This window comes from Gigantopelta aegis, chromosome 3, assembly GCF_016097555.1.
Source record: "Gigantopelta aegis isolate Gae_Host chromosome 3, Gae_host_genome, whole genome shotgun sequence".
NCBI lineage: Eukaryota > Metazoa > Mollusca > Gastropoda > Neomphalida > Peltospiridae > Gigantopelta > Gigantopelta aegis.
Genome location: NC_054701.1, coordinates 57,497,973 through 57,521,721, shown reverse-complemented (window position 1 = coordinate 57,521,721; position 23,749 = coordinate 57,497,973). Strand labels below are relative to the sequence as shown.

General features: G+C 38.1%; 1 protein-coding gene across 5 annotated transcripts in view; it reads right to left on the bottom strand.

Annotated features, from left to right (window-relative positions):
• Positions 1 to 21,086, bottom strand: part of LOC121368311 (serine/threonine-protein phosphatase 1-like) — a 28,781-nt gene extending 7,695 nt beyond the window's left edge. The window contains exons 1-2 of one of the 5 annotated variants that reach the window (XM_041492991.1): positions 20,575 to 21,086; positions 804 to 3,292 (exon numbers count right to left, since the gene is read on the bottom strand). In XM_041492991.1, the coding sequence (XP_041348925.1) occupies positions 2,473 to 3,237 (765 nt within the window). In that variant the 5' untranslated portion in view covers positions 3,238 to 3,292; positions 20,575 to 21,086 and the 3' untranslated portion in view covers positions 804 to 2,472. Of the gene's footprint in view, positions 1 to 803; positions 3,293 to 19,836; positions 20,519 to 20,574 lie in introns of those variants that run through there. The other 4 variants (XM_041492986.1, XM_041492987.1, XM_041492988.1 and 1 more) reach the window with 4 other exon arrangements.
• Positions 21,087 to 23,749: the final 2,663 nt, after the last annotated feature.

The window sequence follows — 23,749 nt, the reverse complement described above, 5'->3', positions numbered from 1 at the left end:
TAATATTCAAAATCGTAATAAATAGTACACTGAATAGCAACCAGCTGTATGTATGTATGGATGTATGTATGCATGCATGTATGTGTGTGTATGTGTGTATGTGTGTACGTATGTACGTATGTATGCATGCATGCATGTACGTATGTGTGTATGTGTGTATGTATGTATGCACGTATGTGTGTATGTATGTATGCATGTATGTATGTCTGTCTGTCTGCCTGTCAGTCAGTCAGTCAGTCATTCTGTATGTATATATGTAGATATATGTATATGACGTGTACGTATACGTATACTATATTGGAGCTTTTTTTATTATTAATATTTGATCTTTGGGCCTACAATTTTCACAGAAGGTTCTAAATAATATTAAATATTCATATTATATTAAAGTTACGGTACCCATACATTTTAAATAATTCTGATGGCGCATTTCGTAACGACCACTTTGCGTTCAGGTTTAGTTGAATATCTTACACGCATAGTGCTAAATATTGCGGACAAAGATGAATCCCAGAAATACAACCGTAATGGTGGTCGCCATATTTGTTAATTAACACAGAAATGGCTATATATTCGCCGACCGTGTATATATGGATTCGGCTGATGAGCGCTGCCTATCTATACGGCGGTCATACCATCCCATGTGTATCTTACTGTGTGTAGCACGGTTACATCTAGTAGGTATAGAATAGTATCATTGACTTGCGAGCAAGGGTATCATTAATATCTTTTCCTGAGATTATTGGTACAAAGTTATCTGTTCATCTTTGAAAATACTATTTCAACATGTAGAAAATAAACAACAACATCAAACACAGATTTGTTAAATATTATCAAAAATATTTACAATGTCTAAAATTCATTCACCAATAAAAGTAATGATATTCAAAATATTCTGGAAAAGAAGACGTTTGAAACGTTAAATAGAATGTAATAAATATTTCGAGATAAAAATGAACAACAACAAACACAGATTTGTAAAAGATTATCAAAACTATTAACAATGTCTGAAAATCATTCACTAAATAAAACGTAATCACATTCAAAACATTCTCGAAAAGAAGACGTTTAAAACGATAAATAAAAAGTAATAAACAGTTTCGAGATAAAAAAATAAACAACTACAACAAGCATTAATTTGTAAAATATTATCAAAATCATTAACAATGCCTGAAATTCATTCACTAATAAAAAGTAATGATATTCACAATATTCTCGAAAAGAAAAGTTTGAAAGATTAAATAAAATGTAATAAACACTTTCGAGATAAAACTAAACAACAACAATAAACACCGATTTGTAAAGTATTATTTAAAAAATATGAACAATATCTGAAATTCATTCACCAATAACAAGTAAAGATATTCAAAATATTCTCTAAAAGAAAACGTTTGAAACGTTAAATAAAATGTAATAAACACTTTCGATATAAAACTAACCAACAACAATAAACACCGATTTATAAAATATTATATATAAAAAATATATATGAACAATGTCTGAAATTCATTCACAAATAAAAAGTAAAGATATTTAAAATATTCTCTACACGAAAACGTTGAAACGTTAAATAAAATGTAATAAACACTTTCGATATAAAACTAACTAACAACAATAAACACCCATTTATAAAATATTATATATAAAAAATATATATGAACAATGTCTGAAATTCATTGACAAATAAAAAGTAAAGATATTCAAAATATTCTCTAGAAGAAAACGTTTGAAACGTTAAATAAAATGTAATAAACACTTTCGAGATTCGTATTCTTTGGCACATGTCTTCATCTGCAACACAAATTAAATCATAATAGAGACGTTTCGAAACCGCACCATTACTCTTACCGATAACCATAATGGTCCGAATTTACAAATCCTGTTTGTCTTACACGCATGTAACTACATGTATTTACAACGCTTAAACATCTGCGTTTAAGAAAAACAGGTTTCCTAAATTCGGCCCGATATGATTCCGTCACAGTACTAATCGTTTGGCAACTTTTACAAATCGGCAATTTAGTGACTTAATTAAAGATGGCGGTATTATAAGAAATGTTATTTGTTTATTTATTTATTTATGTATTTATTATTTTAAATTTAATATTAGCTGTCCTTTTAATTGTAAAGAGCGGAAATCAAATTGCTGTGATGCCACCAGCTACACTCAAAGTGGTGATCTATTACTATCCGAAACAGTAACTGTGAGGTTTCAAAACCTCTCTATTAAATACCATCACCAATACGGTTATGGATTGACGATGTCTTTAAAGAGAAATGACTGAAATGAATATAAGTTAACCTATGTGTACATAAAATTATTCACTGAAATCATGACCATACGATATAATATGTGCATGGTGTGTATCTGTTATGGTCATAACAATATATCCACAATTCATTACATATATCTAGCATCCATAACATACGTTAGATTATCATTTTAAAAACGTACGTCTATTTGAAATGAAACTAATCATCATCTACACAATAAGCTCTGTGTGCGGGCACGCTGAGTGTTTCTCTACATCCATTGAGAAAGACACCGGTCAAACGTAGACCAAGGCAGCAACCAGTGTCCAACCCTGTTGCGTATTCTAGCTCCTGCTTATCACGTTGGACTTCATGGCCAAAATATACATGCTCAGGACCAGTCCAATATGTTGCCCACGCCTTCCCCTTATCGTGCTTACCCGTTGGTATAAGCTTTTCTCCCTCGAGATAAAGGTTTCGCATATGAGTCATAGCAATCAAACAATGCTTTTCTAGCGCAGTTCCTGGAATAAGACCTGCATGCACCACTATAGATTTTAAAGAAGGAATATGTATTGTGTATGGAAGACGTCTGATGAAGGCAAGGTCTTCACTAGACAAACCCTTTACCCACTGATATCTTTTTGAAAGTTTATAGTTTGGATTTTCCGCCATATTCCTTGCCTCTCTCATGCACTTGATTTCGTGGTTTCCAAGTACCGCAAGGCAATCATCTTGCTGTAGTCGTGTCACTACCTCCTTGACTTTTGGGCCTTTGTTAACAAAGTCTCCTGCAAAAATATACAAGATGTTGGGCTCCTTTTTCTTTGCCTCAGCCATCAAGTCCATCAATTCGTCATAACAGCCATGGACATCACCCACGACAAACACAGACCTGTTCCCGATCAACTCGTCATTCAGTTCAAAATGACAGACGTCCGGAAGCGGAAGTCCATATCTAGCCTCTCGTGGTTTTTCTGCCATTATAACCAGACATCAAAGAAGTGTTATTAATCCTTTATCAAAACGTTCTGAAAAACTAAACAAATGATTTCTCTAATAAAGCAGTGGCTACATGGGCAGTTTAAGACAACTGTAGTTTGGGCAAAGACAGAAGGCATTAACAATACATGTAGTTAATACATATTTTGTATAAATTTGTGTGTAATCTGCTTATTACCCAGTGTTCGTAATTGGAATATTTTACAGTTAAATTGCAGGATCTACGAAGGAAGGAAAGCATTGTGTTATTTAACGACGCACTCAACACATTTTATTTACGGCTATATGGCGTGAGACATATGGTTAAGAACCACACAGATATTGAGAGAGGAAACCCGCTGTTGCTACTTCATGGTCTACTCTTTTCGATTAGCAGCAAGGGATCTTTTATATGCACTATCCCACAGACAGAGTAGTACATACCACGGCCTTTGATATACCAGGCGTGGTGCACTGGCTGGAACGAGAAATAGCCCAATGGGCCCACCGACGGGGGATCGATCACAGACCGACCGCGCATCGAGCGGACGCTTTATCACTGGGCTCCCTGTAGGATCTATGAACACGAGTTATAAAAAAACTTGTGGAAATATGAATTATTCTTCAATCGATGGAGCTATAAGATCATGGTGTGATATATATAACGGGGTAAGCACCACGGCAAAGATTGTTCCAGTTGAAATTCTATTTTAAAAATAGTATATATTATTTTCACTGTACATATTGTGTGGTAACGTAATGGGTTAACAAATTTCATTTTTTTTTTCTGGAGATTCCAAGGCTTCTTTGTCCAGATCCATACACGACTGCAGAAGAAACTGCCGGTGGAGTTATATGTACATCTGTGGTGTTTATTTTGTCAAAGTGTAGGAGTGTAAAGTGTGTTCACCACGTTCATTTGAAGTATTGCAATGGTCGCCGTAGAACGAGGAAGAGTATCATTTGTCCAGACAGGCATTGCTCTGTTTTGTGTAATAATTAGTAAAAATAACGGACCCACACTCACAAATACTAGTAACAAAAGTACGAGTGGCAGGAAGAACGTTCGCAGAGCTAGGTACTAAAAACGATGACAGGCCAAGTGTTTCTCTACGTTACTTTTCAATATAAAAATCTCGGATCATTTGGTCCAGTTATTCTTCCCTGTTGGCAGCAAAATAGAACTCTTCTGGCTGGCTCAAAAACCACTTCTACAGCCTCCAAACTTTCATCCTCTTCAAACCAGGTACCAAGAAGAAAGGTGTTCAAATCCATACGCTTGTGAAATTCAGTAGCATTCCAACCTCCCTAGGTGAGGAAATTAACGACGGCTCGTTGTTGCAGTCCGGTCAAATACACGGTTTCTGGGGAGTAGGTTACCGTTAAGCAACAGTATGTAAATACAATAAAGAAGAGTTGTGTTTTGATAGAGCAGTTGCATGAAAGGATGGTGGACCAGACTTTGGTATCTAGGTAGAAGACTACAGTTCTTTTTGAAATCATGTTACTTTTTGTACCAAATGAAAACACATATGAATACATTATGAAAAAAACCCTCGTGACAGCTTCACAGACAACAATTTGGGTACTTTCTAATATAATTCTGCAACTACTGTAATTCTGCATCTAAGGCCTATACTAATGTGCCGAAAGTGATGGTAAAAATATCTGAAATTAATGACAGCACTAATGATGGCAGTTTTCAATCACAACAAAGTCAGTATTCGACGGGAGCTTTGGTAAATGACACCTATATCCTTAAAGGGGCATTCATGCGTTTGCTGCATTGTAAGATGTTTCGGACTAATAAAATATTTCTACGATTAAACTTACATATTAAATATATTTTCTTGTTGAGAATATCAGTGTCTGTATATTCAATGTGTTTCTGGTCGTCTTAATATTTGTAAGAAGCCCAAACTGGGTTTTGTCTTCAAATAATGTACGTACGAAAAAAGATATTTTAGGAAATAAAATGAAATTTAACCTAGTACAAATATTAGAACGATCAGAAACATGTTTAATATACAGCCACTAATATTTTATGCAGAAAAATATATTTGATATGTAATTACAATCGTTAAAAAGTCTCTTTTAGTCGATAATATCTTAAAAATTGCAGCAAACTGAGGAATGTCCCGTTAAATTTTTTTTTACCGAACCTTTCTAAAACTCATTTCAAAATAGGTTTAGCTAGTCACCGTTTCAAAATATTGCAAGTCGTGGAAAATTGCTATCTTTCACAGGTCACAAAGGTAAGCACTTTTCCAAGAAGGAAACAAACATGACTGAACGCGAGCCTCGTCACACTCGTTCACATATCTATCCATCCTACATCTAATAATGAAAACCGTCCTTAGGCCTAACTTTTCCTGTACACTCAAAACAAGGTCCGTCTGAACACATTTACAATGCCAAAACCAAAAATTCGACTTGGGACTAACTTCACAATCAGGGGACCCAACTGTTGCTACCCTAATTCTAAAAACCCTTTGACTGTACCGTTATCACGTATTCATTTTATTAGTTGAGATGATGACTACAACGAGTAAAGGGGATGGGACACAAATTACACAATCAATATGTAACACGCAATCACCATGCTGAATATCGGTAATTCGGTATTAGGACCACCTTACCAATAAACCCAATTTTAATAGGTCCCTCTGAGTATCTTTTTAATACAACTTTATTTAAATTCACAGTAAAAGCTAGATTTATTATTATTTAGAACACCTATCAGGGTTTTTTCCTACGTCGAAACAAACTAAAATTTAAACCACCGAGTGCTGTATGTATAAAGAGTACCAATTATATTTTGAAGGCCATCTGTTGTCTGTGACAAAAGTACAGTATCATCAGCATACATTAAAAGAAATAAGGAAATATTTGCAAATACATAGGTTCACAAAATCCCTTAATTAATTCATTCACAAAATCATTTAAAAACACGGGGAAAAAAAAGGTGATGGTGTTTCTCCTTGCATCAGTCCGACATTGCAATCAAAGACTGAAAACTTAGACTGAAACTTGACACATGCTTTTAAACTTTCAAACATTGATTTAATAATAGCATGCAGTTTTCCAGTGATACCGGATCATGCTTGGTTGTACAACAAGTTGTATCTATTTACACTATCAAATGTTTTACGGTAATCAACAATACAACTTCTTTTTCTTTGCCATAACTTCCATAATAATAGTATGAAGGAAAAAATAGCACCAGTTGTGTCATAACTAGATTTAAAACCAAATTGTACATCTGTCACAATGTTAGTTTCATTTCAACAATCTCTTATTTTACCCGGCGTGCTATAATAGGTTTGCCATCTAAAATCATATCTACATATATCTAGGATCACAACCTAGGTGGACAACCTTGCCAACATGTTACTGGAAATGAGTACGTCGCTGCCCCTCTGCGAAATTCACGCAGTGTTTTCCACTTGCCTTGTAGTCAGTCTCGGATTTGTTCTCTTTTCACTTTATGTTTGAAGTTGATTCCAAATGGATTTTTTCCAAGGAATCCGATGATGCTAATCGATTTGTGATAAAATGTGTCCAATATGATCATTCGGACCCCCATTTTGTTGTTGGGGGTCAACATAAACTCTTACTTATATATGTAAATTTAGTCGATTTGGATACTTTTTGCGTCGATTTATATCAGTTCAAGGATGGCCAATTCAGTCAAATAATTTTCAAAATCCAAAATGGCCGCCATTATGCTCAACATTCAAAATGGTGAAATGTTCTAATAGTTTCACCAAATCCGTTTCAAATCTCTTTAAAAATATCATTATCTAATATATTTATTGCCACAATATTGTAGCAATTAACTGAAAACACACAACGAAGCTAAAATAAATACTAAAAATGGGTACTACAAAAATGAAATGACTACCTATGGTCCATCTTAGCCTCTATGAACATTGTTTTTGTCAATAATTTTAGTTTGATTTAACATAAGAAGAAAAATAAAAGTGTTTTGGAAAAACAAAACAAAAACACTATTACCATAAATAAATACCATAGTAAGAAAATGGCATTCCTTGTGGGAAAGAAAGTTTGCTTTGTTTAACGACACCACTAGAGCACATTGATTAATTAATCATTTGCTATTGGATGTGAAAACATTTGGTAATTCTGACTCGTAGTCATCAGAGGAAACCCACTACAATTTTACTAATGCAGCAAGGGATATTTTATATGCACTTTCCCACAGACAGGACAGCACATACCACGGCCTTTGACCAGTTGTGGTGCCCTGGATGGAACGAGACAAAATCCAATCAGCTGAATGGATCAACCAAGGTGGTTCGATACTGCGACGCAAGCACTTCAAGCGAGCACTCAACCGACTGAGCTAAGTCCCGTCCCCTCCCTGTGGGAAGGACTATGACTATCATGATTCAAAAAGTATCTCAGTCGAAAGGGAATTTTGACATTAGTCAATTACTCTTAGATGGGTGATGTATGTATTCAGAATACCTATAATAATGTGATAACATGGAACAGTGTCATCATACTTTCATCACTGGACTGAGCATTGTCTTCCTATTTCGAGCTATCATCATCGGTATCAAACTGGAATCATTATCATCTTAGCTCATCAAGGTCAGTGGTGTTGGCCAACTTGGTATTCTAGAAACGCCCTTCTAACTGTGCGTAACCTAGGCTTAAACAATTAACCATATCATGTGTGACAAGATGCATGCGCAGAATTGTATATATCAGTGAATTTTTTGTCTGGAGGCAGGTGCTTCATAAGTGTGAATCGTATCTTTCTCCCTTAGTCAGGGAATAGCGACATGTACCGACTTTCCCCAGGTGTTTTTTTTTCTTTGTGAACGAGTTGTATACCATCGTTACCTGTCAGTAAAAATGTTTAAAACCCCAGTCACGATGTTTGCCCCCGAATGGCCTCGACTTGAAAAATTGGGGTTATTATTGGATATGCGTAGTGAGGCCCTAGCGGCTTCCTGGCCATTCTTCAGTATTCTCGAAACGTCTGGATAGGCACCCGACAGGTTTGATCATGTTCAAAACTGTCGGGAATATTCCTGGAATTTTTCAATTCATGACGCATTCTTAAAGCAGTCGTGAGTGCATCGTGCATATACGCAGGTGGACCGTAGTCACAGTCGTGATAGTCGGGGGTTAATCGTGGGCCTTTTTATGCGAGTCTTGCGGACGTCGGTGTAATCCGGGATGCAGTCGTGAGGAGTCTTAGTACAGTCATACTAATACGTGGCGCATTCCGGATAAATCATGATGAGTCGTACTGTATTCGTCAAGGTACCGTAGTGGAGGCGTACTACGTCGTAGCAATTCGTAATGAATTAATCGGCTTCAAGAACGTATTGCAGTCTCAGTATTAACTTACAGCAGTCGTGAGTGAAGCTGATTTATGCCGATTTTGGCTACAATTCGGGAGTAACGGTGGCAGGACAGGATCGGGGCTATTCGTGGCCATTCGGGGCAAAAATCGTGTATATGTGACTGGGGCTTTAGACAGAAGTAAAAATATTTCCAAGACAACTAATAAGAGTAATTCCCTTATAATTGTTTGCATTAGAGTTGTCTTTTTACATAATGAAATTGCAATGCCTTCTGACTAGCTGGATGGGAAAATCCCACTATCATATATGACATTAAACAAACGAGATAGGACAGGGCCAAAAACATCTTTAAACGTAATAACACAGTTATCTTTTCCTGAGCCCCATTCCACGAATCGATCTTAGCACTAAAATCACCTCAAATGCATACGTTAGTTATGCAATTAAGGTAATCTTATTGTTAAGATCGCTTCGTGGAAAGTGGCCCTGAAGATTGTTTCGATTTTAGGTAAGGATGTAACTAAATGAACACCGATGATGCTTGCAGAAATAATAGTCACTTTAGTTACTTTGTTAATTACAATTTCGTATTGTTTGTAACTTTTTAGATTTGCGGGTGTTATTGTCTATTTTCTGTAATGGGTGGGCTTAACAGTTTGTTTTGGCCCAACTACTGATGTGCTGTAATCATTGGAATGTAGGTCGCGGTGATCTAGTTATGGTACGCGACACGCTGCTATCACAAGTTGTACTTGCATGCATGATTTGATATGTTTCTATCTGTAGTAGTTACCTCATCCTTTTACGACAGGAAGGAAATGGTTTATTTAACGACGCACTCAACACATTTTATTTATCATGTTCTATTGCAAATCAAGTTCAAATTTCAAATCAAGTAATCCATTTTTCACAAGTTTATGGCCCTTCGCCAGATATTATGTTAGCAACCTTAGTTGGAGTTATCTCCCTTGATGTATTGGGTGAAAGTAATCGCCCTTGTTTTACACTCTTCCTTCTCCTTTTGTATTTGTCAAGTAAAGTTGTGTTTTACTTTGTAAGTTTGTGTTTCTGATCAGTAACTATTAGGGTGGCAACTTTTCTCTTAACTGGCGTGGTGGCAGCAGGTATCGAAACCACGCGTCTGAACCCACAAGCAGACTTTCTCGTAAGCTGTCCTGTATAGTTTTACTACGTCACGTAGCTGATCGGTTCGACGTTTAGCTCGCCTGTAACACACATTCTTTCATCGTAGTTCTACAACACCAACACACCATGGCACAGACACACCGCGCTCCAAAACAATGGTCTCTAACAAAAGTAGAAACAGTAAATTCATTCGAAAACTGGCGTCAAAATATAGTGTACACGTTGTCACTCGATCCCAACTTCAGCCGTTTCCTGGCCGATGGATATACGTGGGATAAGAAGTCCCGTGCAGAACCCACAAGAGGTTTCGCTGACGATGGTGAACATATCCCAGTAAGACAACGTCTTATAACTCATCGAAAAAGCAACTACTTAGACTTGATGTTGGGACAAATTGCAAATTATTGCCCCATCATATCTCGCAACACCATAATCAAAACATCCACATCTCTGCCTTGGATCTGGCAGTCAATACGCCTACATTTTGGCTTCCAATCCACCGGGGGTCATTTTCTGGATTTTGATGAAATTCAAGTACAGCCAGAGGAAAGACCGGAAGATCTCTTTCAGCGCCTAACTGCATTTGTAGAAGACAATCTACTCACACATGATAGTGGCATCAGTCACCATGGTGACCAGGTTGCTGAAGATGAGGAAATGTCTCCATCTCTTGAGAACTTCATTGTTCTTCAGTGGCTGAGACGTATCAATAAAGACCTACCTAGACTTGTCAAACAAAGGTATGGCACAGAACTTAGATCAAGAACTTTAGCATCAATCAAGCCAGAAATATCACAAGCTTTGCCGTCATTAATCGATGAATTACGCACATCTGAAGATGCAAAGGTCATGCGCTCCTCAGCATGGCGGTCGCAACAAATACCCAGACACCAACAGGCTAAGCATTTTACCTCTCGGACGCCATCCAAAGTATGCCCCATATGCAAAGCAGCAGACCGTTCCTATGATCATTTCCTGAGCCGTTGCAAACACCTTCCTGAAAGTGATCGCAAATTCCTTCTAAAAGCTCGACAAATAATCAACATAGCTGACAACCAGGACTCTGCAGACACTGATGACGACGAACAAAACGAATCGCCATCTGAATCTCACCAGTCTTCTAGTGTTTCTACACTGAGAGTGCAGATCAGACAGTCACCCTACATAAATGTGTTTTACAAACATAACAATGTTCGAGTAACTCTTGACACCGGCGCCACTGGAAACATGGTCAGGTTATCAACTGCACAAGCATTGGGATTCCACATCAAGAAAACATCACAATCAGCTCATCAAGCAGATGGCTCATCTCCCTTGAATGTGATTGGAGAAACTACTGCCACTTTCTCTCGGGGAGATAAGGAATTCCATTTTGAAGGCTTGATCGTGGAACAACTAGACGTAGACATACTTGCTGGGACACCAGTTATGGAAAGTAACGACATCGGCATTCGACCTGCAAGGCGTCAGATAAGTCTTAAAGATGGTACACTTGTTCACTATGGCTCTATATCTGAAACAAAGTATCAACACACCATTCGCCGAGCTTGTGTACTCAGAGCACTACCCACTACTACCACAGTGTGGCCCGGTGACTATGTTGAAATACCAGTGCCTGATGACTACGCACTTCAAGATGATTTGTATGCTGTAGAACCACGAACCGATAACATTCATGCTACACAAGCCAAAACATGGCCTCCACACAGTCTTCTCCAAAGTGTTTCGGGGAGAATTCGCATACCAAACACAACCGACAGTCCACAACTCCTGAGGAAAAATGAAAATCTTTGTCAGATTCGACCAGTATTCATCCCAGAAGTTGACAATGTCAGTGACAAACCACATCTCCCCAGAACAAATACCAAATCACAGCCATATGGCAAGTTCTCAGACCAAATACAAATAGACCCTCACCGTATTCTCTCTCCAGAAATCAGAAAGGAATTCAATGCTCTAGTTCAGGAATATGATGATGTATTTGACCCTTCCATAGCATGCTATAATGGTGCCAGTGGTCCATTCCAAGCAGTAGTTAACATGGGTCCAGTACAACCGCCTCAGAGGAAGGGAAGAGTACCCCAGTACTCCAGAAAGCAACTCGAAGAACTTCAACAGATGTTCGACGACCTCGAGGACAAGGGAGTTTTCAAAGGTCCTGAAGATGCAGGTATCAAGGTTGAATACGTTAACCCTTCCTTCCTTGTCAGAAAGCCATCAGGCGGCCATCGCTTGGTCACATCATTCGGTGATGTTGGTCGTTACACCAAACCTCAGCCGTCCCTGTTACCTGATGTAGATTCAACATTGAGACAAATCGGTCAATGGAAATATATTATTACCACTGATCTGTCCAGCGCTTTCTACTAAATACCACTTGACAAGAATTCCAAGAAGTATTGTGGTGTCGCTACTCCGTTTCGCGGTATCCGTGTATACACCCGACTGGCAATGGGTATGCCAGGTTCAGAAACTGCACTAGAGGAACTTATGTGTAGAGTTCTGGGAGATTTATTGACGGAAGGGGTTGTCACTAAACTCGCTGATGACTTGTATTGTGGCGGAAATACCCCTGAAGAATTAATCAACACTTGGCGTCGGTTGTTGACAGCCCTTCGACACAACAACTTAAGACTGTCAGCACACAAAACAATAATCACTCCACAATCAACCACAATCTCAGGATGGAATTGGCAACAAGGCTGTATTCAGGCTAGTCCTCACCGCATCGCTACTTTAGCGTCGTGTTTTGCGCTCATTCATTGGTGCATACAAAATTCTCGCCCGTGTTATACCCGGCTGTTCGAAGATCCTTGCCCCTTTTGATGATATTGTCGCACGTCGCCAGTCAAAAGATGAAATAGTTTGGAGCAATGACCTTCATGATGCCTTTTCTCATGCCCAGACAATGCTCTCGTCAAACAAAGCAATCGTTCTCCCAAACCCAAAAGACCAACTTTGGATTGTTACAGATGGAGCTGTTAAGGATCCAGGCATAGGAGCAACCTTGTACGTAACTCGCCACAATCAACCTCGCGTTGCAGGATTCTTCAGCGCAAAAATCAGACCATGTCAAGTCACATGGTTACCATGTGAAATTGAAGCACTGTCGATTGCCGCTGCCACAAAGCACTTCAGTCCTTATATCATCCAGTCGAGTCTGAAACCTATCATCCTCACTGACAACAAACCTTGCGTCCTTGCTTTTGAGAAGTTATGCTGTGGCGAATTTTCAGCAAGTCCTCGGGTTTCAACTTTTCTATCTACAGTCAGCAGATTTCAAGCCTCCGTCCGTCATCTAGCTGGTAATGCAAATATCCCATCAGACTTTGCTAGCCGAAATGCTCCAGAGTGTCACAATGAATCGTGTCAAATATGTACTTTCATCCAAGAAACTGAAAATTCTGTTGTTCGACACATTCTCATAGATGACATACTATCAGGTAAGACTCGGATACCCTTCACCACAAGATCAACTTGGCACTCACTACAAGAAGAGTGCAAGGATTTACGGCGTACCCATTCTCACCTGATTCAAGGTACTCGCCCTTCGAAGAAGCTCACCAACATCAAAGATGTTAAACGTTACATCAATACGGTAACCATTGCCAAAGATGGTCTCCTCGTCGTGAAGCGAACTGATCCACTATTCCCCACACGAGAATGTATTGTTGTTCCCCGACAAGTTCTAGAAGGTCTCCTCAATGCTTTACATATTCAGTTGAATCACCCATCAGCATTTCAACTAAAGAAGGTAGTTCAAAGATACTTCTTTGCGCTTGACATGGATCATTCCATTGACTCTGTATCCAACAACTGCCATCAGTGTGCTGCTCTGCGCAAGACTCCATCTACCATTGTCGAACAAAGTTCAAGTAGTCCACCTGAGAATGTAGGCAGTCTCTTTGCTGCGGATATTCTTAAACGATAACGCCAAGTCATCATAGTTGTGAGGGAATGTGTTACAGCCTTTACAGTCGCCTGTCTGATTGATAATGAACGTAATGATGCCATTCGACAGGCATTGATTCGTTTGTGCATAGAATTACGCCCTCTTGACGGACCCCCAGCAGTCATCCGCACAGATCCTGCTCCAGGCTTTCTCGCGCTGTCAAATGACAGTTTCCTACACAAACACAGAATCACTCTTGAAATCGGTAGGGTCAAGAACATAAACAAAAACCCAGTTGCTGAAAGAGCAATACAAGAATTGGAAAATGAACTCCGTCATCAAGATCCTACTCGTGGTCCTGTTTCCTACCGAGTTAGCCATAGCAGTCGCTAGTCTCAATTCCCGCATTCGAAACCGTGGCGTATCATCTCGTGAAATGTGGACTCAGAGAGACCAATTCACAAGCAGCCTATTACCCCTTTCTGACCAACAACTTATTACAGACCAACACTCCGCCAGATTATCAAACCACCCACACAGTGAATTATCCAAAACACCTAAAGGAATCCAATCAACCATGCCTTCAGTACACATTGGAGATTTAGTGTATCTGTATTGTGACAGAAATAAGACATGTGCACGTAATCGATATCTTGTTGTGAACATTGACGGGCCATGGTGCGACATCCGAAAATTTGTTGGATCACAACTTAGAAATAACTGTTATCGTGTTAAACGTTCTGAGTGTTACCTAGTACCAAACAAGACTTGTCAAATTCCACAGTGTACTTCCGGTGACACAGATAATAATGATGATGAAACACCCCCAGATCCTGACGTTGACACAAGTTATGATCTTCCTCCGATTCCAACTGAGATCGCCTCGCCTCTACCAGACATATCTTCACAATCACTGGACAACATCCTGGACACAACAACGAAGGACTCGCTACTCCCCTCCAGACCACGACGACGGATAAATCTACCAGGTCGATTTAAGGATTTTGTGTTGAACTAACATTCACCATGTTTTTGTTCTAACCACGACATAGAAATATACTGTGTCAGTGTCATGAATCTGCATTTAACTATCGTTTACCATGTTTTATTCCAGACCCCAATGACAAGAATATCTACCGCGTCGATTTTGACGATTTTGTGTTTTGTTTTAATAGTAACTATACATTTATTATACTCACAGACAGTAAGTTCTAACCTTAACTTTAACAGTACAAAAACAAAAAGAAGAAAAAAGTGGTTACGCCATATACTATGTTAGCAACCTTAGTTGGAGTTATCTCCCTTGATGGGTGAAAGTAATCTCCCTTGATGGGTGAAAGTAATCGCCCTTGTTTTTCACTCTTCCTTCTCCTTTTGTATTTGTCAAGTAAAGTTGTGTTTTACTTTCTAAGTTTGTGTTTCTGATCAGTAACTATTAGGGTGGCAACTTTTCTCTTAACTGGCGCTTCAATTTAGGACATACGAAAATTTGTTTTCCGACTATTTTTGGCAATGCCTGCAGATATTGAGATGAAATTTTGCACATAGATTTATTAAGGGCCCGTCCATAATTTTCAACATTTTCACGAGCGTACAACCCGTACACTTTTGACCACCCCACTCCCCCACCCTAAAAGTGTACATCCCCAAATGAAAAATGTTGATCGACATTTTTCATTTTCAAAAAAAGTGTATGCTCGCCCCTTAACCCCCTGCACCCCCCCCCTCCTCTTCCCCCGCGTACTTTTTGTACGCTCTTTGAAAATTGACCCCTCCGTATGACGAGTTAACCCCACCCCACCCCCCGTCACACGTGATGCAAGGTTAGACAAACTTTCAATAATGGCTGCCGGTCTGCCGATTAAGTTTTCACCTTAATGTATTTAGAAATATTGTTGTTTAATTAAAAAGCCGGCAAGAGGAGACATTCAAGTGTTTCATTACAGGGTACATTTACGATGACAACGTGATTTAAATCGACGAAACCATTTTTACTTCAGTATATCGAAGCACAAGAACCCGGAAGTGACGAACGTCGAATGCAAGAAAAAGATGATTTAAAACATCCTACCGTATGCTAACTTTTGTCAGAAGTGACAAATTAAAATGTCTTGTTTGTTTCGTTTTTCTTCTTCTTTTTCATCTTAATTTGTGTTGTTGTTGTTCGGCTTTTATATTTATGGAATCCCGATATGCCGAGAAACAAGTGAATAGAAGGCGCGGGACGAACCGGCCTCAACTTGTTTAAAACCGTGACGTCTTTATTTTCGGTCGGGTTACGTTAAATGTTTTGTTTATTTGTTTGTTTTAAAAGGGGAGGGGGGCGGGGCGTGAGCAGTGACATTAAAATACACGGCGTGGGGGAATGCTATCAGTGTATTATAATTTTCTGCACGAAAGGTTACAAAACTATAGCAGGATACAGTTGCATGTGCAAAAATTATGCAAGCAGTGGTTTAGATTGTGGGATTGCGAAGTTTATGTGGGTGTATTCTTACATAACTGCACTGCTTGAACCAACCGATATACGGCACTTGCCCTATTTATGAAACCAAAGCCATACACGGAAGAATTTTTTTTTTAAATCACAACTGGCATAGCCAGAGGGTGAGTTGGTGGGGACCACATCTTTGGGCCTCCAGTTATGTATACTAACATATTGGCCCGTCTTCGTTCTGACAAGACATATTAGGGTTGTTTACGTTTGAGTGCCCCACCCCCTCTTTATAAAATCAGGCTGTCCAGCACACCCTTTTGAAAAAGTTGGACACAATTAGGAATGAAAATATAGAAAATGTAGGAAAACGTAGAACAAAAGTAGGACAGAAACGGTACGTAGCGACATTATTCATGCTCATATTGAGAAAACACCTTTTTTGTGGTGCTCAATTTGTATATGTATTTTGTGTTCTATCAAAAATAATGTGAATCTTATGTAGCGGTCACGTTATACAGTTATTTCAAATTACTGTACCCTATATTAATCAGTATACATAATTACATGCATAGGAATGCTGATGCACAGTAAAACAGAGTTAACATGATTAATTTAAGTTTTCCATAATGTATTATAGATTCTGAAGTCATACATACACATTGTACATTATAATCATGTTAATGATTGGAAAATATGTTGGCTTTGAGGGTGTAATTTTAATATGTTGAGATTATATGGTGCCACAAATTGGGAGATATATCTTGCTGCCAAGAAAAATTTAAATAATTCCCATAACTGATGACTTTTATAACACAAGGAATATGCACATTTTAACAGCAATTCGTGGCATTTTCAAACAAAAAAGTAAGAAAAACTAAGTATTCTGAAGTAAAAGTAGGAAAAATAGAACAAAGACCAAAAAGTAAGAAAAAGTAGAATCGTTGGACAGCCTGTAAAATATTTGCCAATTAAGCCAGTACAACAGTGTTTAAATAAATTATAAACTCATGTGTTGCGGCAACAACTGTTGGGAATCAAACTTGAAGCTTCTGGCCCCCACAACCCAATCTCACCCCCCCCCCCCCCTCCCCCATTAGTTATCCTACTGTCACACAGAATGTACCCACAAAGCTTTTTCTGTTCTAGAGGCCTGGGCAGATAAAAAATTGTAATAAATATTATAAGACAACCCATGCCTACAGAACAATAATAATAATACATAATAAAAATTTAATTTAAAAAATGTATATATTTTTAAAACAAACGGAGGCAAAATTATATATATATATAACATGAAACAAAACTACAGATTGGAGTTCGCACAATTTGTTTAATATTTATTATGAGAATACTTCCTAACATTTTCTTTTTTCTCAAAGAGAGGGTCTTTACATATTAATCCCCATGCAGTCTGGTACAGGTAAATATATTTATTAAAACATTTATCTTTCTGTGACATCCATCTCCAAATCCTCGAAACTTGTACAGTCAACTGAGCAATTAAGGACTACTATTTGATGGGTGGTGTCAAACTGAATCCCAAGTCTTGGAAGTCTGAATTACTCCTTAGCAGCAATATGTCAAACACAAAAAACAATGAAATATTGTATTAAATGAAATTGTTGAAAGTGTTTCGTTTTCAGCAGCAATTTCACCCCCTGCCCCAGTTTTTCTTTCACATATCAGTTGAAACTGTTCTATTATTTCTATCATTCTGTTCTCAATATCAAGATGCAATGTAATTTGTTTAATAGTTTGTCTTCAGAATCTCATTTTAGACATCTAATCAATGACTCCACATCCATTGGTTCAGTTGCTGAAATATATAAAAACAAACATGTTAAGTATTTCACATCCATGTGAAGAAGTACATTAGTCTGTAACTTAATTACATATTGTTGTATTAATTTAAAGTTTAATTTAATTTTAGGAAAACATTTTTTTAACAGGAAACAAAATCAGTGTGACTAAACAATTAAAAATTAAAAAGTATAGCAGTAAATTAAGAAAAGTAGTAAACAATGTATTTAACTTCGATGATGTTATTTGATTTCTATTAGAAAGTTGCACAAAGCTACATATATGATGACATGTGGAAGAAGAAAAATACCTATGCTTTGCTAAAATTTGGGGTAAAAAATAATGATGAAAAACAAAACTACTGTCTCCAAAAGAAAATCATATTTAGGGTCGGTAATAAAAACAAAACAGATGTAAGTGCCTGATCTAGGTGGTTATGGGTTTGAAATGTTTTGAAATTAGATTTGGGACATTGCATTTCAAGCACATGACCATTTATAAACAGCAGTTCTTTTACTATCATTTATCTAAACATTAATAAATATATCTATTAATTTCCAAGATTTTAGGGTACATAAGTTTAACCTCAGTACCCTCTGGCAAAAACCATTAAGTTGAAAATTCTAAGAATAACAATAAAGGAATAATAAAATGTCTTACCAGTATTTATTATAAATTACCCAAGATTGGTAATTGATCTGCTGTTGGGTGAGGAATCGTTTTAATATATATTATGGTAAAATTGGGTTGTTTTAATTGAGGGGTGGGGTGGAGGGGGACTAATGGATAAGTTAAAGTTTGTTTTGTTTAAAGACACCACTAGAGCACATTGAATTATTAATCATCAGCTATTGGATGTCAAACATTTTGTACTTTTGACATGTATATTCTAGAGTGCAAACCTGCTACATTGGTAGCCAGGTATATATATATATATATATATATATATATATATATATATATATATATATATATATATATACACACACACCACCCAACAGACAGAATAGCACATACTACAGCCTTTGATATACTAGTCGTGACGCACTGGCTTAAATCGAATCAAACCGAGAAACCGTAACCGGCAGATCTGTTCCGATTGCAAAAAATCACAATTATTAAAACAAATTTAGACTTTTTTTGCTTCAAAACATTTCAGGGTCCCTACATAAAATTTACCTAATTTATAACTTTCCAGACAATACTTCCTTATTCCCCTAAAGCTCACAACCATATAGGTTACTCCCTCACCCCCCCCCCCCCCCACACACACACACAAAAGCACATACACACACAAAAACACATACACACACTCACGCCTACACACATGCAAACAAAAAGAAAAGAAAAGAAAAGAAAAGCTAAGACTTCCAAACGTTACAGCATGCTTGTTAATACTATCACTAACCCTAAACCTAAACTGAATTCTGGAACGATCGGAAGTCTTGCCAAAACCTTTATTTTGGCCATTCGTCTGACTGTGCAGTTTAACGACGGATTCTTAACAATATATACATCGAAGACTGATTAAATGAGTCAATAAATTCCATTACAATGGAGGAAAAGTGATTCTTAAAGTCTTACCTTCGTAGAATTTATATATCAGTTGAATTTTGATGGATTTCGGCAAAAAATCACTTTCAATACCATGTGACGGTTTCGCAGGAAAACACTGATTTTACGTCAATCCTAGGCTCCGCATAGTTGTCATCGCTGTTAACACATGTCAGCAGAAGTATATGTTTACTATGATTATAATTCAGTTGGAGGAGACAATTATTTTAACTAATTTTAATGCTAACTATACAAAAACGTTACACATCGAAAAAAAGTATGTTGTCTAACCTAATGGCGTCCAAGCAAAGTTGGGCCCGCGGTTTTTGAACCGCGAAACATGATTGGTCCAGCGCGGTTGTCAATCACGCCGTACGGAGGGGTCAATTATGGACGGCCCCTAAGTACTGTTACTTGCTTTTAGGTTTTACCTGTAGTTCTTCCCAGCAGTGAACGTCGTTTTCTTACATTACAATCTATTTCTTTCTGAACCAATTGTGTTTTAATTGCACGCATAAATAGTGTGGGGGTGGGGGGAGGGTATTTCCAAAGCACATCTACTTTTCTTCGAGGCTGGGAAAGTTTATAGTTAATATTTTATTTGTAATGTTAATAACTGAACAAGTATTACCCATATGGACAGAGAGAAGAGGGAAAAGAAAAGTGATCTTTTCCTAAGTTAAAAAAAAAAAATAAACCCCATATTTCCTCCCCTAGATACGGGTTGACGTCATAAACAGTGCTTCGCTATTGTGTGTAAGAAGTTTCCATGGTGGAAGTCATGTCAACAACTAACTTACGTCATCAGCGATAAGTACGTCATTGCTATAAGTATCGTTCGAAAATCTTCCATAAAATAATAAATATTGGAAATAGAATACCTAACTCGCTACTCGGCAATACCGTTTATCTTGCCCTCGTGAAATGATGTTATGCGTCCCTCGCCAAAGGCTCGGGGAGGACAACATCAATTCATTTTTGCAAGATAAACGATATTGCCACGTAGCTCGACGAGTATTCTCTAAATATTAGTTATTACATTAGTTTCATTTATTATATACAACAATGTATGCTTTCTTTAATTTACAGATCACTTGTTGTAAGTAATTGTTAAAATAATTTTGCTAATTTTATATAAATGTTTTCTTATGTAAAAACACACAACTTACCCACTCCATTTAACCGCCGTAGAACCAGTGACGTCATAGTACCAGTTCAGTTTACCGTTGCCGTGTCTGATGGGCAGAAATGTCATGATAAAAGAAAGCAGAGAAAAAACTAGGAGAGAATTCTTCTCTCTTTTTTTCTCTGTTTTTTTGTTTGTTGTTGTTTTGTTTTTTTTGCAACCACAAAGAATATCACTTGTCGGACTCAACAACCATGTATAACTTTTTCAGAAACTACGTCAGAAAAAGTCATGTGGTCCTATGAAGAAGCAAAGTACTCTGACAAATTGATAAAAAAAAAAAAAAAAAAAAAAAAAAAGATGACAAAAGACCATTGTTTCTTGCAATTCTTACTGATTTTGATGAAAAAAAAGTTGATATAATTATACGCTTTATAATGGAATGGCCAGTTACAAGCAAGCCATGGGATGTTTGTCACGAGCAAAATATCAGTGGCACGTCGTCGAAGTCCTTGATTAGAAACGATCTCTGGACATCTTTCCCAACAACCGGCCTCGGTGGCGTCGTGGTTAGGCCATCGGTCTAGAGGCTGGTAGGTACTGGGTTCGGATCCCAGTCGAGGCATGGGATTTTTAATCCAGATACCGACTCCAAACCCTGAGTGAGTCTCCGCAAGGCTCAATGGGTAGGTGTAAACCACTTGCACCGACCAGTGATCCATAACTGGTTCAACAAAGGCCATGGTTTGTGCTATCCTGCCTGTGGGAAGCGCAAATAAAAAATCCCTTGCTGCTAATCGGAAAGAGTAGCCCATGTAGTGGCGACAGCGGGTTTCCTCACAAAATTTGTGTGGTCCTTAACCATATGTCTGACGCCATATAACCGTAAATAAAATGTTGAGTGCGTCGTTAAATAAAACATTTCTTTCTTTCTTACCCAACATTACCGGCCTCGGTGGCGCAGTGGTTAAGCCATCGGACTACAGGCTGGTAGGTACTGGGTTGGGATCCTAGTTGAGGCATGGGATTTTTAATCCAGATACCGACTCCAAACCCTGAGTGAGTGCTTCGCAAGGCTCAGTGGGTAGGTGTAAACAACTTGCACCGACCAGTGATCCATAACTGGTTCAACAAAGGCCATGGTTTGTGCTATCCTGCCTGTGGGAAGCGCAAATAAAAGATCCCTTGCTGCCTATCATAAAAGAGTAGCCTATGTGGCGACAGCGGGTTTCCTCTAAAAAAGAAAAGTGTCAGAATGACCATATGTTTGACGTCCAATAGCTGATGATAAGATAAAAAATCAATGTGCTCTAGTGGCGTCGTTAAATAAAACAAACTAAACTTTACTTTCTTTCCCAACATCGATTCCACTCAGAAAAACAGTATGTTGTATTGTGGATGCTATGGGAGTAGAACTCATTGTTCCCATCAATGATTTGGTGCCCAGTAGGCCTACTCGTTTGTGATGAATACGCCTATAGTTATAGGTGGCAACTGTCCTTGTCCGAAGGACGGGTAGACATTGATAGGGAATGGAAGAGCACTGTTAATTACCGTAAGTGTGTTAAAAGAATCTAAAAGGTAATCAATAGTATAATTATGAAAAAAATATATTACCAAGAAAATCATTCATACATGCATGAAATGAGCCGTAATAGAGCACCTCTAATATCAGTCTAGTCTTACACAAGTGCGAAAATGGCGTAACTTAGTCACAAATGATGCCAACAAACAAAACGTTGGCAGAACTCCTTGCCGACTAGTATAGGCCTACTTGATGTCTGGTCCTTCACATGTGAACAAAGACATCTATATCACAAAGGATACCCAGTGTATACATACATGTCTCTGGCCTGACCTCTGTTCGTTCCTCAGGGTGTCCAAGGGTTAGCTCTGTATACTGGATATGCTTCTTTAAGGCATGTGGGAGTGGGACGTAGCCCAGTAGTAAAGCGTTCGCTTGATGCGCGGTCGGTCTGGGATCTCGTTCCAGCCAGTGCTCCACAACTGGTTTAACAAAGGCCGTGGTATGTACTATACTGTCTGTGGGATGGTGCATATAAAAGATCCCTTGCTGCTAATCGAAGAGTAGCCCATGAAGTGGTGACAGCGGGTTTCCTCTCTCAATATCTGTGGTTCTTCAACTATATGTCGGACACCATATAACCGTAAATAAAATGTGTTGAGTGCGTCGTTAAATAAAACATTTCCTCCCTTCTTTAATGCCATGCAAGCACGTCTACCGGAGACGATCGCATGTTTACATACTCATGCTATCGTTGTACTTTAGTAGGTACATCAACATCCATAACCTACCACATGTCAAGGCATTGGCTGCAGCCTGGCTTTCCATGTGGCAACTGGAACGACCGTGCCAAAACATTTGTGGGACGTCCCATGTTTGAGATATTCAAGAAGTAATATCATTAATGGCACGTTTGGGGTCAACAGACGTAAATATATATAAGATGATTTATTTTATTCTACATGTGGTCTACAATTGGCTCAAAGGGGCAAAAACACCCGGTGAAAGTCGAAATGTCATGTTAAACCTTTGCAAAGGGAGACAGAGGCAACTGACACTCACACACTTCAAAGCCTTTGCCTCCAAACAAAATATGCAATTCTGCGCAAGCATCTTGTGGCACGTGATATAGTTGCATGCAGCTGTTTAAACCCAACATACACCTAGTTGAGATTTCCTTACTCATGGTTGGAAGAGTGAAAATGGAACACTCATGTCCATTTCGTATAATAGCGCAGCGTTTCTGGACAAAAAGGTTTCTAGAATATCAAGTTGTTAAGTAATTTGCAAGACACTATCATCACTGGTCATGATATGCCATATTAGCTAAGGGGAGTTTTGTTTGATGATGATGATGATGATGATGATAAACAAATTATAGCTCGACATCAGATGACGATCCAGTCCATTGATATACGTAACTCAACCGATCGTGAAGATAATGTGACAAAATTAAATATATTTATATTTAGAACACTCTTCAATATTACCGTATTATTAATGTGCAGCTTGTATATATATATTAACCATCTGACGCTGATTATAAACTGCCCGAATTCTCTTTCGACTCTTAACTTATGCTGACATACCCTTTGGATCATGGTAATGTGGTCCATATTGTTGTTGTAAATGACGATTTTGAGTAATTTATCTGCTTCAGTATGGTTACCTGTTAAAAAAAACAATACTGTGG